Source organism: Volvox carteri (genome assembly GCF_000143455.1).
Source record: "Volvox carteri f. nagariensis unplaced genomic scaffold VOLCAscaffold_100, whole genome shotgun sequence".
NCBI classification, from domain to species: Eukaryota; Viridiplantae; Chlorophyta; class Chlorophyceae; order Chlamydomonadales; family Volvocaceae; genus Volvox; species Volvox carteri.
In genome coordinates this window covers 116,474-131,631 of record NW_003307643.1, presented here as the reverse complement: position 1 = coordinate 131,631, position 15,158 = coordinate 116,474, and the positions used below count along the sequence as shown (strand labels likewise).

The window sequence follows — 15,158 nt, the reverse complement described above, 5'->3', positions numbered from 1 at the left end:
AAAGGGTGCTGAAGCGTGGGCGTTAGCGACTCGAACCACAAGTCCGAGGCTCATCAGCTTGTCGGCGCCCTGTCTCTGGGCCGCTGCACCTAAGCTGCGTTTTGATATGGAGCTTTTGAGGACAACAAAGCGATAGGGTTTGCTGAAGGCACGGTTGGGCGAGGTCGCTGAAGCATAAACCAATGCCCCAGGTAGAGTGCAGCGCAACCTGGCTGGCCACGACCTTGTGCAAGTTTACTGGTAACCTGCTTGACCTACTGCGTCATTCCTTTTGGCGTAACGGCACCGGGACTGACAGGGTGGGGCGTCTATCGAATGCACCAGCAGAAAGATATGGTACCAGCTGACGCCATGACGGATCCTAAGGCTAGCCACAGGGTAGGTACCAGAGATGTATCTCCGCTTCGTGTGCTGACTTTGGTACGCGGGATTCCATTGAGCTTCCGACCTGTTGTGTCTTGCAGCTGGCTCCCGTGGTGGCTGGGCAGGATCTGGCGTCGGCTGTGATACAGGACACGGTCAAATATCTGGGCATACAGGCGACTGGGATATCCAACCTGAACGGGCCCTACTTGCAAGTCCGCCCAGTAAGCGTAAGGGAACGGGAACGGGTTACGGTCCCGACCCAGCTCCTGGGCGCCAAGCGGGCGCCCTCACAAACCAATGCCCTCAAACTCCTTGACCCACAAATTGCATCTGCTGGTTATCACATGCTGGGTTAGAGTACCGTGTTCGAGTAATATGAATTTACGATACAGGTCAAAGGGCTGCGTCAAAGCTATCCGTTTACAGTCAAGGCGCTTTCCTCACGTGCCTCCTAGGAGAACTACTGAGTACCCGATTAGATCGCATCACTTTTGACCTCCTGATTTGCAAATCAAATTCCCTATGGCGACGGTTTTGACACAGGCTGGGAGCGACGCGACGGACATACTGCTGGTGGGCAGCTGGCGCGCTCACTTCCCCCCGGGGGGTGATAACAGCGGCCCGGTACTGGACAGCCTGCAACCAGCGTTGCCAAAACCCTTATCTGTGGCGCTCTTGCCACAGACTTCTGGAAGCGATGCCTCGCAGTCCATCCAGGCCGCGCCGAGCGTAGCACCTGCCGAGCATCCTACCATCCTGACCACATCCGGTGCAGCTGCGGCAGCAGCTGGCTCTGGGCCTGGAGACGTAAACCTTGGCAAGCCGCAGAGCCCGCGTTTGCAGTTCGCAAGCTCCGGAGTAATGGCATCGCGTTCCCGAGGCGGCGGGCCCCCCGACCCCATGAGCTTTGATCGCAACCAGCGTGATGACTCGCCGTCAACATACGTACTCGCAGAGCAACAGAGTGTGCGTGGTAGACACGCGGGGCCCATCATTGAGGAATGCCACTCCGATTCCGAGGCGGCAGCGTCTGGAGACCTTGCTCGCAGCTATCTGCAGCACCAGCATCACCACCGCCACCATCACAATCACAACCACCAGCTGTGCCGAAACCTTGGCCATAAGGAGCATCCCCAACAGGAAGCGGCGCCGGTCACTCAAGTCGATGCGTCTGCGGTGGCAGTGACCGTGGACCCAGATCGTATGATGGAGGACGTGCCCGCATTGCAGCAAGGGCTCCCCCCTGAGGGGGGACGCCAGTTGATCTTGGAGGTAGCACATGAGCCTGTAGTTGGCAAGCCAGGAGCGGCTGTGGCGGCATACGGCAAAAATGGGCGCACAGCATTATTGAAAGGTGGGAGTGTATCAAACGCCAGTATCGATGTGGGTCATTTGCTTGTGGCTGCATGCAGATGCCGTCAGGCCACCTGGCTACGTGCGAGAGCAGTTCCGGGGGTCGCCTGCATGTGGTTTTGGGCCGGTTGCTCTAGTTGGGGGTGGACTAGGGCGTCCAATTTGTGGCAGCCTGTCCTAGGTGTGCATTCGGTCCAACGGTGACGTGGGATGTCCTTGCGGCGGCATTGATCTCCCTATGCCCTGTAGGCCCCGGTATAGCGGCGGCAGGAGCCCTGGCCTCGGCAGCCGCAGTGCAGGCCGCGGCCGCGGGCTCAACTCGCTCAACAGCGGTCGTGCCCGTCGCCAACCAATTGGTGGTCAGCCCGCGGCCACGCTCCGAATGGGAGCTGGACCCGACCAAGATTGCCATCGGCCGGCGATTAGCTGTGGGCGGATTTGGGGAAGTGTTTCTGGCCAAGTACGAAGGCACGCTGGTTGCAGTAAAGCGGCTTCTAGCAACGGATTCAGGTGGGTGGTAAGATCGTAGCGTGTGAAGGTCGTCGTGGCACGTTGGCAGGGGATGCGGAGTTGGGACCAGCCACAAGGGAGGATGACCACCGGTGGGTTGTTGTTGTTATTGTTGTTACAGAGTGGGAGGCTTCTGGGCCACTTGAACATACCGTGTGGGTTGTGGAGGGCTGGGTGTAAAGATGCGGGGATGTTGGACCGAGCGCTGCCATGTGCTGAGGGATCGCTCTCACGAAAGTTCCTGCTTCTGCTTCCAGGCCACGATTGGTAGGGAAGGCAAATTCTGACCATTGGTTGTTGGTCATTGGCTGCCACCTATTGTTCATAGATCCGTGTGTCTTTGCCGACGGCCTCCAGATACGGCGCAGCGATTTGTGGACGAGGTCCACATGCTGGCGCGTCTTCGCCATCCCAATTTGCTCCTGGTACGAATATTTATTGCGGGGCATTCTACGGGAGAAGGTGCAGCGCAGTGGTGGTGTCCAGTCATGTGCGGAGTTTTAGCTGCTACGGCAGATAAGGAAAGCGCAATAGGTTGGGGAAATGCTCGTGATCCCAAACATGTGGAGGGTTGGTTGGTATGCAGCTTTGTGTCCCGTTGATGGAATGGAATGCCATCAGCAACGTAACGAGACGGAAGGAGCGGATATTGAACAATTTCGCAGGGTATTATGTGATTCTTGCATCCAGCTTAATGCTCAAACCCGTTACGATGGTCCTGCCTGTGCCCTCCGTCTTGGCTGCGGATTCCGCTATCCAGTTCATGGGTTATACACTGACGCCAGAGCCGTCGATCGTTACCGAGTTCATGGCGCGCGGCAGCCTCTTCCACATCCTGCGTCACGCGGGCAACAGGCCGCCTGATCCTCGCATGCAGCGGGCGGTGGCCATGTCGGTGGCGCGCGGCATGGCGTACCTGCACAGCCGGGCACCGCCCATCCTGCACCTGGACTTGAAAAGTCCCAATGTGCTGGTGGACGACCGGTGGAGGGTGAAAATTGCGGGTTGAGTATTATGGTGTATATAAGCAGATGGCTAGGGCAGGGCACAGCACAGCATATGTTTTGCTGAGCATGAGATCCGCAGCCAAGGGGTTAGTGCCCGTCATAACGCGCATCGGTTTAGAATGCGGTTTCGGCTTTCACATCGTTGTGCGTTGCGTAGGGCGTAGGGCTGTTCACGCGAACTTTGCCTTTAGCGTGACTGTTGGCAATTTAGCGTCGCGGCATTTGCTGGATGGACACACGGAACTGTATTGCAATGGAAAGGCTTTCCAGTCGATTATGTGAAAGCGACACCCTTTGCGGTGCATTAGTCCATCCCTTGAGTTCGCGATTGCAGGTTAGAGCTCACTCATTTCCTTCCGGCTGCTTTTCTTGTCTTGCGCAGATTTTGGTCTGTCGCGTGTGCGCCAGCGGACGTATGTGTCGTCCGGCGCGGCTGCTGGGTCTCCCGAGTGGATGGCCCCGGAGGTGCTTCGCTGCGATCATTACGCTGAGGCCGCGGACGTGTACAGGTAGGGTCGGTACCTAACACGGCCCGAGGGGGAGCCGCTGGTCGTAAACAAATCGGGTCGTGTGCCAACCCTAAAGGGAGCGATAGCACCTGCGGCCGGGCTGTGTTCCGATCTCCAATTCGCGACCAGTTCTTGGACGGTTATAGTGCTGTGTCTGTTTTTCCCTTCTTCTCTCATCTGGCCTTCGCTTCTTTCCTGTCAATTGTTTTTCCTCGCTCTCTTGCTGATAGTGCGCTGTACGAATTATTTCTGGCACGCACGCAGTTATGGAGTGATCCTCTGGGAACTGTTGACCGGACAGGCACCGTGGGCTGACTTGAACGCTATGCAGGTGAGCAAAACCCCATGTAGCAACGGATGTAAGTTTTGGAAAACGTCCTTTTGACAGGTTCATGTCGATATCCCTTTCGCCGTTAGAAGAACTTCTGGTGGGGCGCGCACGTATGTCCCAAGGCACTGTAACGCATATGCTGTGCGCGTGCGGTCCGTTGCGGAAGATGGAGCATGCATAGCTTTTGAACACGGTTATGCATTGCGCTGGTGCAGGATATCGCCGTTTTGACCTCCTCGGCGCAGTTGCTGTGCCTCGCCTTTGCTTCGCCGGTAAATGACCGCATGCCTCATTTGCCCAGTCATTCTTTACTCGCCTGTTTTTTCTTTTGTGTGTGTGTGTGTGTGAGAGTAGGTGGTCGGTGCCGTTGGCTTCGCGCGGCGGAGCCTGCCGGACCCATTCGAGGGCGACGCTGTGCTCCTGCACTTGTGCAAGGCATGTCGTGCCTACGAGCCTGGCCAACGCCCAACGTTTGCGCAAGTGGTTGAGACCTTGGAGAGCCATTTCAGTCCCTTAGCAGTGTCGCCAGGGAACGCGCCGGCCGCGCTGCCAGCGCCTGAGGCCACAGCAGCTGCTCCCCCAGCCGAGCGCACTCCGCCGTCGGGTCCTTCGGCTGTGGGGGGTGCAGCTGGGGAAGGTCGCGGAGCCGGCGGTGCTTCGGCGCCGCTGGACGTCGCGGCATCGGCCTCCATTCGCATTACCCGGCGCCACAGCCTCGCTGCTAGCTCTGACGCTGCGGACGTCCTTGCGTCCGCGGTCGCCGCCACAGGCGGTGGTGGCGGCAGCCTAAGTAGCGGCGGTGGTCCGCCGCGCCTTGATGCACGCTTTACATCCATGCACGAGTCGCCTCGGTCGCGGCGGCGCTATCGCAGCCCGCGTGGGGAGGACATGGTGGGTCCGCCGGCCATCACTGCTCGGCTGCAGGACGGCCGGAAGACGCCATCGCCGAGGACATCTAGCGGCTGGACATGGCAAGGCGGCTCAGATGGTGGGGTTGCGAAAGCAGAGGTGACGGCGACGGGCGGCCCGCAGGTGCAGGGACAGCAGCCTGCGGCTCCTGGCGTGCGGTTAATGCCTGCAGGCGCGTCACCATTCGCCGCCATGGCAGCCGCGGATTTTGCGCCCGACAGTGCGCGTAGCTTGCGCAAGCTGCGTTTGGACGCGATTCGCGGCGCTGCAGCGGCCGGTGGCGCGAGCAGCGACGGGGGAAGCGGTGCACGCGAGGTTAATGGTGACGGCGTTTCGACAGCCGAGCCTCAGTTGATGGATTTAGAGAGCGCTACGGGCACTACAATGGCTACTACACAGCTGCTGTCGGCTGTGGCGACGCAAGGCATGCTGCCGTCGCCACCGGATCAGTTGTGCTGCACCGCGGTGGAAGTAGTGCCCCAGTCGCCGCCACTGCCGGATGTGGTTGTTGACGGTCTTGCGGTTGTTTCGACACCTGCGCACCAGCATAGCGGCCCGCTCGAGCTTGAGCACGGAAACCGGCCGAAAGGTCAGCCCCAGAATACTTGCCAGCATGATCATTCGCAGGAGGTGCCTCAGGATAGACACGACCGGCAAGTACAAACACCAGGTAATGAGCACCAGGCAGTTTGGCCTGCCAAACAGCAACAACTGCAGCACCGGCAGACGGAGCAGCAGCAGGGGCAGCCGCCGATTGCCTTGGAACAGCGTATCCAAAAGGTGCACCAGCAGCAGCAGCAACAGCAGCAGGTTCAGGATCAGCAACAGCCGTCAGAGCAATATTGTGGAAGTGGGCCTCTAAGTCAGCATTCGCTGACGGGGGGCCTATGCAGGCGCCCAGGCCATCGACGCGTGAACAGCGACGAGGCTAGCCGTGTGCAACATCTGAACCCTGCGTTTCACGCTGCCGCTGGGACTGCCGTGCCCGGGGTTGCGGTATCCGCGCCCGGGGTTGCACTGCCACACGCCCAGCATCATCAGCGGCTCCCTGTCACCGGAGCCCCTACAGGGCCCTCTTCTGCAGGCGGCGGGGGAAGCAGCGCAGGTGGCAGCGGCATGCCGCCGCTCCCAGGGCGGCGGAGCCGCGGCCTGGCGCGCAATAGCGCACCAATGCGGTACACGTACGGCGGTTCCTCGTCGGGTGCTGCAGCCTCACAGCTGGTGCACCCGTTGCAGTCGCCGCCGCGTCCTAGGTCCTTCGGTCATGGGCAGACCATGCATCAGCTGGTCCTGACGGCGAATGCCGAGGCAGCTATGGGTGCTGCAGGTATCGGCCCGTACCAGCTGGTACATGTAGGCGCATCAACGCCGGCTACGCCTGGCGTCGGCAGCGGCTCTATTGCTGGCGCGGCGGCGCTGTCGGCGCCTATGTCGCTCAGCCCTGTGGCCGATGGCGGGCCGTGCTTCTCAAGCTCTGGGGGGGCGGACATGGTGATAAGTGCTGGCGGTGCGGGGAGCGGCGGCGGTGGCGCGGATCCCTGGCCAGATACACATAGCGAGCTGAGCTTTGCGTTTATTCTAAGGGATAACGTCAGCATCTGCTCGGATGACTACATGCAGGGCGCGTCGCTTGATAGGCTGCCTCTGCTGGAGGAGAGCGAGATGACGGTACGTTGACCCTTGCACCTGGCGCGTTTCACCATGCATTGAGCCATGCTGGGCCAATGTCTCTTTCGCCCTGAACTCGTACAACAACCGCACCGCACCTGGCAGTTTGCCAGAAGGTGGTTCAGAAACGATAGAAATACTTTGGAACGCTGTTGGTCCATGGCCCCCCCGGCTTTGACGGACACCCCCCCCCCCACACACACACACCCCTGTGCGGACACTGTGGCTGTAACTATTAACTGAAATTTAATCGAGGAGGAAACTTCTGGCGCGGCGTGTTGCTTGACATCCGGAGAGAGCCATACGTATATATTCATGTGTATCGCTCGTGTGTGTTCTTTCACCAGTTGATTCAGGCAGACCTCTTCCAATTCGCTACTATCTGTCTATCTCAGGTACTAACATCGTTTGTAGTTCCTCTTCCGCTGTTAATGATATTACATCCGCAAGCCGCAGACGCCGTGCCAACTGTTTGTTTCGCTACTGCTGACCCCACCGTCTGAATATATCCCCTGGCCCGCGCGCGCCGCCGTGTGTACACGTACGCTGTGTATGATTTCAGGAAGCCACCGGCGAAGACGATCCTGATGATGATGCTGATGGCGGTGCAGTAGCTGCGTCTCAAGAGGCAGCAGACACGCAGGCGAAAACCATCGTGGCCCCTGGAGCTCTGGGAGGCAGTGCGGTGAACACAGATGCCGACTTTGAGCTGCCGCGCCCCTTCCTGAATGCCATGCAGCCGTCTGGATCCAAGCCCCCATCGCCGGGTGTAGCAGAGTGTGCGCAGCCGCCATGGGCGCCCTCAATTGCCTCCCAGAACAGCGAGCGAGCCCCAGAGGGTGACCCATGGGCAGCTCTGCGGGCTCATAGCGTTTCGGGCCTTGGGCTTGCGTCCGCCGGGCACCAGGCTGGCTTACTGGGCCGCAGCGCAAACGGCCCGTCGACACGTTCTTACCGTGTCAGCAGCGGTGGCAGCGGCGCGATCAGCCAGGAAGGCGGCATTGCACCGGATCGTGCGGCGCAGCCAGAGTGCGTGGCTCACCCGTCGAAAGGCAACGGCAAGCAGGCGGCTGGGAAGCCGTTTCAGCGTATGTCCAACGGGGGCGGTGTGAAAACCTACCGCAGCGGCCGCTTCAAGGTGACGATCGAGCCCGCGTGCTCGGACCCGCCGCCGCTGCAACACGCCTCCCTGCCGCAGGCTAATCATCATCCGCAGCCACCCTCCTCCGTTCCTGAGGAGCAGCAGCAGCAGCAGCAGCTTCAGCATTTCATGTCTCTGCCCCAAACGCCAAATCATGGGTTGCCAACGCAGGCTGGCTTTGCGTTCAGCGCGGGCGTGAGTTGTTCTGAAACAGCTGGGGCGGAGCCACCTGCCGTAGGGGGTCCAGTAATGGAGCAATTAATCAGGAGTGAAGACGTTCTAGGGGGCCCGCAACCTCCGCTCCAAACCAATGGCTCGCGGGAGATGGCAACGGCGGCGCCTGTGTCACCGGTGGCGGCTTTTGCTGCTGCGGCATGGCCCGAAAATGCGAGTGCAGTTCCGCAGCCGCAGACAGGGGTAGCGCTTCCACTCAGCGACGGTGCTGGCGGAGGCGGCGAAGGCGGGAGCGGTGCCTGCATCAACGATGACGGTGCTGCGTCGGCCCAGTGCTGCACGGCGCCGGCGGTGATAAGCCCGTTGGGAGAGTCTCCGAGTAGTGCAACTGGCAGATTGCGTAACGGTCACTACCTTCATGCGCACAGCCACTACAGCCATCACCTTCACGGTGAGCTCGCGGCGGGGCCGCCGGTAGCACTCAACAGCGTGACCATGTACCGTAAAGGCCGGTTCTTCGTCTCTCATGCCTCGGCGGGTACACACCTGCTGTCTGTCATTAATCCCAACGCAACACCAGCCCAGACGCAATGCCACGCCGCCACTGGCTGTGGCGGTGGCAGCGCCTCCAATGGTCCCGGTCCGTCCGGAGGCTGCTCCGCGACTGAGTCCTATGCGGAAGAGTCTGAGGAGCATGATGGCGCGAGCGGCCCCACGTCGCCGTTTGCCTGCGCGGTCGCCGCCTCAGCGCCGTTTGGCCGGACAGGGAGCCAGACAGGGTTGGAAGGCAGCGCGCCACAGCTGTTAACCGCTAAGCCGTCGTGGCCCGCGTTGGCGGCTCTAACGGCGGCACAGGACTCGACTCGTCCGAGCCCCATGAGCAGGCAGTACAGCAAGGGGCGGTTCACGGTAGCGGAGTCAATTGTGGCGGCGCCTCCGGCGGATTCACGCCGACCGTCCTCGAACAGCGCAGGGGGAGCAGAGCCGCCAGCCACAGCTGTGGACGCCATCTGGGAGCCAAAGCCGGCATGCCTGGCTGCCGCAGCCGCAGGTGTAAGCGCTGCATCGCCGCAGCCCGATTCCTTTATGGGGCTTCACGGCGTTTTAGAGGATCCTAGGGTCGGCTGTAGCTTTGCGAGGCCAGTGGGGTCGATGCCGACGATCTCGCGTGTAGGTTCTCAGCAGGCAACGCCCCCGCAGACGCTCGTCTCGAGTGTCGACGTCCCGTGCGGCTTGGCGTCAGGTGCTGCCCTGAAGCCCGAATCCGGGCTTGCCGAGCTTGGCGCCGCTGCCGCCGCCGCAGGATGCTGCAGGGGCAGCGGTGGCGGGGGTGCCTGCGGAGGCAGTGGACCGAACACAGCACCCGCAAGCCCACGGGGCGAGCATGTGGTCGTTCGGCGCGTTGGGCGCTTTACCGTTCGCGAGGTGGATGGTGCCTCTAACACGTCTAGCCGGGTCCCGAGCAACAGCGGCACGCCGACTGAAACCGCGCGGGGAGACCCGAATGCTGCAGGTAGGTTCGAACTCCGGTGCAGAAGACTAGAATACTTCCCAGGTTATACGAGGTTCTAAATGCTTTTTCCAATGGATTCCAATTGCTCGGACACCCTCATGCTTTGTTGCTCTCATGCAGTATTTGCGCATATTTTTGTTGGTTTTCCCACAGGTCAAGCTTCTATGGGGGCGCTACCGGGGCCTGCGAGCGCCTGTGGCTGCTCCAAAGCAGCTGGCGTAGCCAGGCTCGGTCACGGCCACGGCCACGGCTCTCCGGCGGAAGACCTTCTGGGCCCATGCAGCCATCACAGCAGCTGTAGCTTTGCGTCAGCATCTGGGTGCAGCCGCAGCAGCTCAGTATCCCACGGCTTGGAGGGGGACCTCTCGCAACCGCCACTGGCATCAGCGGTTCCGCTAGCGCGGGATGGTAGCGCAGGGCACCAGCCAGCAACCCACCGCTCCCCGCAGGGCACACAGCAACTTGGGATCCAGGCCGCGGCAGCCCCGCTGCCCCAATCGACGGAGGCGGCAGGGGTCATCGGTGGCCCAGCTGACCCCCGTGGGCCCAAGGTCCTTCATGTCAAGAGCAAGGGGCGGTTCACTGTAATCGACTATGAGGCACCGCCATTGCCTCTGCATCAGGAGCAGCATGAGGAACAGCAGCAATACCTGCAGCATCTCGGCCATTCGCCAATGGCTATGTCAAACCAGCAGCCGAGGGACAACGGTTGCGGTGTACCGAGCCCTTCGGTTCATATAGGCTGGCCTGGTGGTCCGCCCCGGGACGTTTCCTCGACAGACGTCATGCAGCTAGGGTCTGCAAGTCCAGATCTGTCTGCCCAGCTGCCCGGCAAAGCAGCACCTGCCCATCACGGGAGGTCGGCAGACTTGGCGCGTGAACAAGTTCATCTTCCTGCCCAGCAAGTTGCGGCAGAAGGTCGCGGAGGCGGCCTGCCGCCGCTGCACGGCGGTGTGCTTCACCCGCCGCAGAATCCGCCAAGCGATCGGGGTCTCGGAACGGGGACCCACGAAGCGGTGGCGGCGGTGGCGGAGGAGGATCGTGGGGAGGTCCCGTGGGGGTTGTCCGCAGGTCCGCAGGCTCCGGAGGAGCGCGCTCAGCTACAGGCGGACATGGAGCGGCTTGTGCGGGAGCGCATGGAGCGCAACGCATTGGAGCAGCAGCAGCAGCAGCGGCGGCGGCGGCAGCAGGAGCCGGTGGAGCGGGCGCGCCATCGTCTGGGAAGGCCGGCGGTTGGCGCAGTGGATGAACAGCAACCACCAGAAGGCGCAAGGGATCACCACCCAGGAAATGAGGCAGAAGAGAACGAGGTGGATGAGCGGTGTACGTATGAAGTGACCTTTGGCGACGGGCTGACAATACAAATTAGCCACGGGCTGCAGGGTGCAGGAGACATGGCCGAGGAGGAAGGCGACGAGGGTGAGGACGAGGATGCGGTCATGTTGGATGTCGGGATTGTGCATGAGGATGCGGGGGATGGCGGAAGTGACAGTGACGACGCTGCTGCGGCCGTGCATCGCGGTGACGCGAGAGGCGATGGCACGGATTCCGATGGCGAGCTGCAGCCGCTACTGCCGCCAGAAACGCCAGCCCACGAGCCGGCTCACGAGCGAGAGCGATCTGAATGGGAGGCAGCAGGAGACGGTTCAATTCGCAAGCGGAGGCAACGGCAGCGGAGGCGCCACGGCGGGTACGGCAGCGGGGATAGCAGTGGGTACGACGACTCCATGGAGTTTTGACTACTCTGTCGTTAGGAAGTGATCATTTTTCGTTCTTTGTAGGGTGTCTAGGGAGTCTAGGACAGTATTGATACGATAGGTCATCCTGGTTCATCCCTCTGGTACCGCCGTCGCAAGCTGGCATATTAGGCCCCGAGCAAGGGTCGGTGAAGTGAAGCTATAGCTGTGATAGTAGGGATGCTGAACGGGCAGTTGCAGTACCGAGCAAGTAGAATTATTTGCGGGACCCGCCTGGCGAATGGTTTGGGTTGTGGCGAATGGTTTCTTGGCCAGGTAGCCAGCTACAATTTTCGCCACGGCCAGCTTGCATGCTTTAAGTAGCACTTAGTGATACCAAAAAGTGGTAATTAAGTGCCATCTTGCGGTTTCTTGCTGCCCTCTAATTCAATAGTACTCTTCCTTTGTTACGCTCGAATGTCTGTATATCATAATAGCGCTAGGGATTGGGGCATTGTAAGTCTGTTGGAAAGGACGCAGTGGCGCTTTTGCGTGGCGCTGGGATATGTGACATGCATGGGAGCTGCTGGGGAAGTGGTATGGGCTCCAGAGAATAATGGACGCGTGATAATCGGGTGTGACGTAGAAGCGCTTCACAACGTCCACGTCTAGTATTTCAAATTGTTGGAAGATGTAAACCTGATGCATTCCATGAGCCAAGGCCGAGTTGTTCCGGTCCACCCTATAATTACGGACGCACAGCCGCTGATGTGCGACCTTGCTGGCACTTGTAGAAATCCTGAACTAGCCCACCATTTCACCTGCCTAAAACACTGAGAAGGCAAGAATTGTACATGCCGACTTCTCAAGATCGAGAGAAACAAAATTAGCGAAAGGAAGGATTCTGCTGGATCGTACGTTGCGTCGACAAGGACCACGTGTGAAACGCGCTCAAGTATACGGCTGACCGACAACAAGCCAAGAACCCAAGCAGCTCAAAGAGTAAGCCAGAAGACAAATTTTCATGTCTCTGGTCTTGAGGACTCCGCCGTGCAGCCTTCAGCGAAGGAAGCAGGATTACGGCTGTAGTGCCCACTTAAGGGAATTCAGTACACGCCTTTCAATCAGGCCAGTCAATTACCCGACCCTATGATCGATCCACCATCCAAGGCAAGCAGTCCAATGAATTGCGCGGACCCCGCGACCGCCCGCCGCCACACGTCCGACAGAAAGCCCACCTGGGTTATATTGGCGGCTTTGCAGCGACGGATAGTCATAACATAACAACCGCCCACCGCACGCATTCGTTTATCGGCGTCCCGGCAAGTTTATATAACCACGAAGTCCAAACTGACAGACACACAAGCCCCTCCCAAACAAAAAATTACACCGTTGAAAGGAAAGATCCAGGCAAGGACGGAGAATGCCACGCAAAAAAAACATCTGCTGAACGTTACGGCGCTCTGAAGGAAACGCGACACCGCAGCAGAACCCCGCGCTTGGAAGGGCTCTCCTTCCGGGGCAGTCCAAGATGAGCCCAAGGCTCCTTTTTCCTCAACGACATTTGTCATCGCAACTTGGCGTGTTCCCTTACCGGAAAAACGCCATACAACAACTGGTCAGTATGCCCCTTGTCTCCATGCATACATTTGCCCTGCAATGCTGAACATCAAGCAAGACTAGGGCGCCCAAAGCATGCTATCCGCCCGTACAAGACCGCGATATATTTAGCAAGTTTTGGCATCTCTGGCAACTTAAGAATCCCCTGCGTCGCATGCCTTTGCCAGCGTCTGCGGCCAAAGACCTTTCCACGTCTCCCCCTCCCCCCAGTTCCCACGCACACGCGAAACCACCACATTATACTTTACTGCTTCGCCTTGGCAATTAGCATGCGGTAAAGCTTACTATACAACGCGTAGTACTGTGTCCGATTGGTGTACGACACAATGCCGGTCTGCTCCATGTCGTCAAGGATGTTGGACAGGTTGAGCAAGTCGCGGAGAATGCTCATATACTCCTCGTCGCTCAAGAACTGGCGGCCCTTGGGGTACTGGTCCACAGGTTGCGTATGCTCAGTCACATTGCGGATAATCTCAGCACGGACGTCAGCTGCCAGGAGGATAAAGGGTTTCGGAGCCGCGGGTCGGTTAGAGGGGTCAGGAGGGCAGTGGACGGCGGCGTTGGGGAGCCATATCGAGCTTGCAACCCCGAGGGCAACCGGAGTGGTTAAACACAAGAGCAGAATTGCAAACACAGGACGATGGGACATACGTGCACGTGCATGCAGAGGGTAGTCACGCGCATGAAAAGGAACAATCACGGCGAAAGTTGTGTGACTAAGCGCTTGCACTTAGTGTGTGAGTAAAAAGACGATACTTCGTTTACGAGGCCCAACTGGCAAACCAAAACACCATCAACACCGTTGTGTGTCCGGTGACAAAAAAACATTCAAGCAGCAACCAAGCTCGGTGCTGCTGCTCAGAGCTCGCCCTAAGGCTCCTGAGCTCCACACTCAACGCATCACTGCTCGAGTGCTTCAGCTGACCACCAGCACGGCAACCCCTCCGCCTTGCTCCCTCCAAAACAAGGAGCTCTTCACGAGGGTGCCGCCGCAGCTGGCAGCCCAAGCTAACAAGCCGGCTGCCGACGGCGACCACACAGGCCGAGGTGGGCCGGTAAGCAGCTGCTCATCACGCCAGCAGCAGACGCCATGCAGTCCATGATGATTCTGTCCCCTAAAGGAATGACAACCTAGGCCCCTGTGGAGACATGCTAAGGGCTACGGCCGCAAGGGCTACATACGGCCATAGGGCATTATTGTAGCACCGATGCTTGATGTGCTGCGGCATCTGCTAGCACTGCAGCACCCATGCCGTGGGGTGCATGTCACTAGGGGACACTGGTTCGTAATGCCGCTCGTTGCTGTTGCTTAGTTTTCTAGGAGAGCTCTGCACACGCATGGCCCATGCTGCTCGTTCGTTCCTACTGCAGTCGCGCGGCATCCTTGACTCTCTGCCGTCCGCTATACATGTCATGTCTTGCGTGCTATCTGCGCCCCGAGCAGGTTTTGTCTGCGCACGAGTATACATGTCCTAGGGGGAACCGGAAATGCTGCGTCCGTACCAGTTGTATTGTGGTACACAAGGTGCTCCCGCCTCTGACGCATGTAGGCAACAAGTTCGCTGAGCTGCGGCTCCGGAATGTATCGGAAATCAGGAACTTCGACGACCTCCTCTTTGGGCAGGTACTTCTTGCTGCTGCCCGCGCACATACACATCGGAAGCGCCTCAGCATCAAGTCGCCCGAGAAGGACCCGCCAAAGGGTTAGATGTTGAGCCCTGCTGTGAGGTGTCCCTCCTGTCATGTGCATATCAAGCGGGCTAAGGTCACGCTCGCGCTCGCAGGACCGGAATCCTTCTTTCTGCGGTAAACGGTTCCTGCTTCCATTATTTTTGCAACGTGAACCAAATAACGGCTGTGAATAACTTGCCTTTGTTACGACAGTATCCTTGAACCTCGAGGAGTGGCCCCTCCCCCACCAGAAGCTCTGGCTTTGGCTCGAGTGGGGGAGCCTAATGAGCAAATCTTGCTATAAAAAGATGTTACAGATAATTGATAGGACGCCTCCAGGCATTCGGTGCTCAGCCCTGTAAGGAAGCTGAAGTGTCTGACCCAACGTCCTTCCTTTCAAAAAGGGAGCTCCATTAAACTACAGGGTGCTAAAGAATATTCAGCTAAACAAAATTTCTCTGTCTCAGAACACGTTGGAAGTTTAGGTTCGCCAACTCCAGGGTGGTCACAAGGGTTGACAAGAAGAATCGGCCAGTAATCTGTAAGTACGCACGGCAGTTGGCATCCTAGGCAGACGGTCCGGCCCCATGGTTGTCCAGTCCGTTCTCTTTCAACCGCCCAATCACTTTACGACAGCAAAGGCTCCATGGATTCCAGGAGTGGCGAACACTTCATTTGCCTTGTACACATTTTTATTGTCAGACAAGTAA

The 15,158-nt window shown here is 59.1% G+C and overlaps 2 protein-coding genes across 2 annotated transcripts; one reads left to right on the top strand and one right to left on the bottom strand.

Moving 5' to 3' along the window:
• Nucleotides 1-2,090: 2,090 nt before the first annotated feature.
• VOLCADRAFT_69740 (uncharacterized protein) lies at nucleotides 2,091-4,130 on the top strand (the record flags this gene model as incomplete). The annotated part of the gene is made up of 5 exons (XM_002958626.1): nucleotides 2,091-2,229; nucleotides 2,587-2,654; nucleotides 2,990-3,233; nucleotides 3,619-3,745; nucleotides 4,010-4,130. Coding segments are annotated over 5 exons (699 nt in total), but the record flags the coding sequence as incomplete, so codon positions are not given.
• An 8,847-nt stretch (nucleotides 4,131-12,977) lies between these two features.
• On the bottom strand, nucleotides 12,978-14,887 carry VOLCADRAFT_108241 (uncharacterized protein). Its single transcript, XM_002958612.1, has 3 exons — nucleotides 14,648-14,887; nucleotides 14,281-14,578; nucleotides 12,978-13,266 (listed from the first exon to the last, which is right to left on the bottom strand). Exons 2-3 carry the CDS (start codon nucleotides 14,525-14,527, stop codon nucleotides 13,022-13,024), a joined length of 492 nt encoding a protein of 163 aa, XP_002958658.1. The 5' UTR covers nucleotides 14,528-14,578; nucleotides 14,648-14,887; the 3' UTR covers nucleotides 12,978-13,021.
• Between the last annotated feature and the right edge of the window lie 271 nt (nucleotides 14,888-15,158).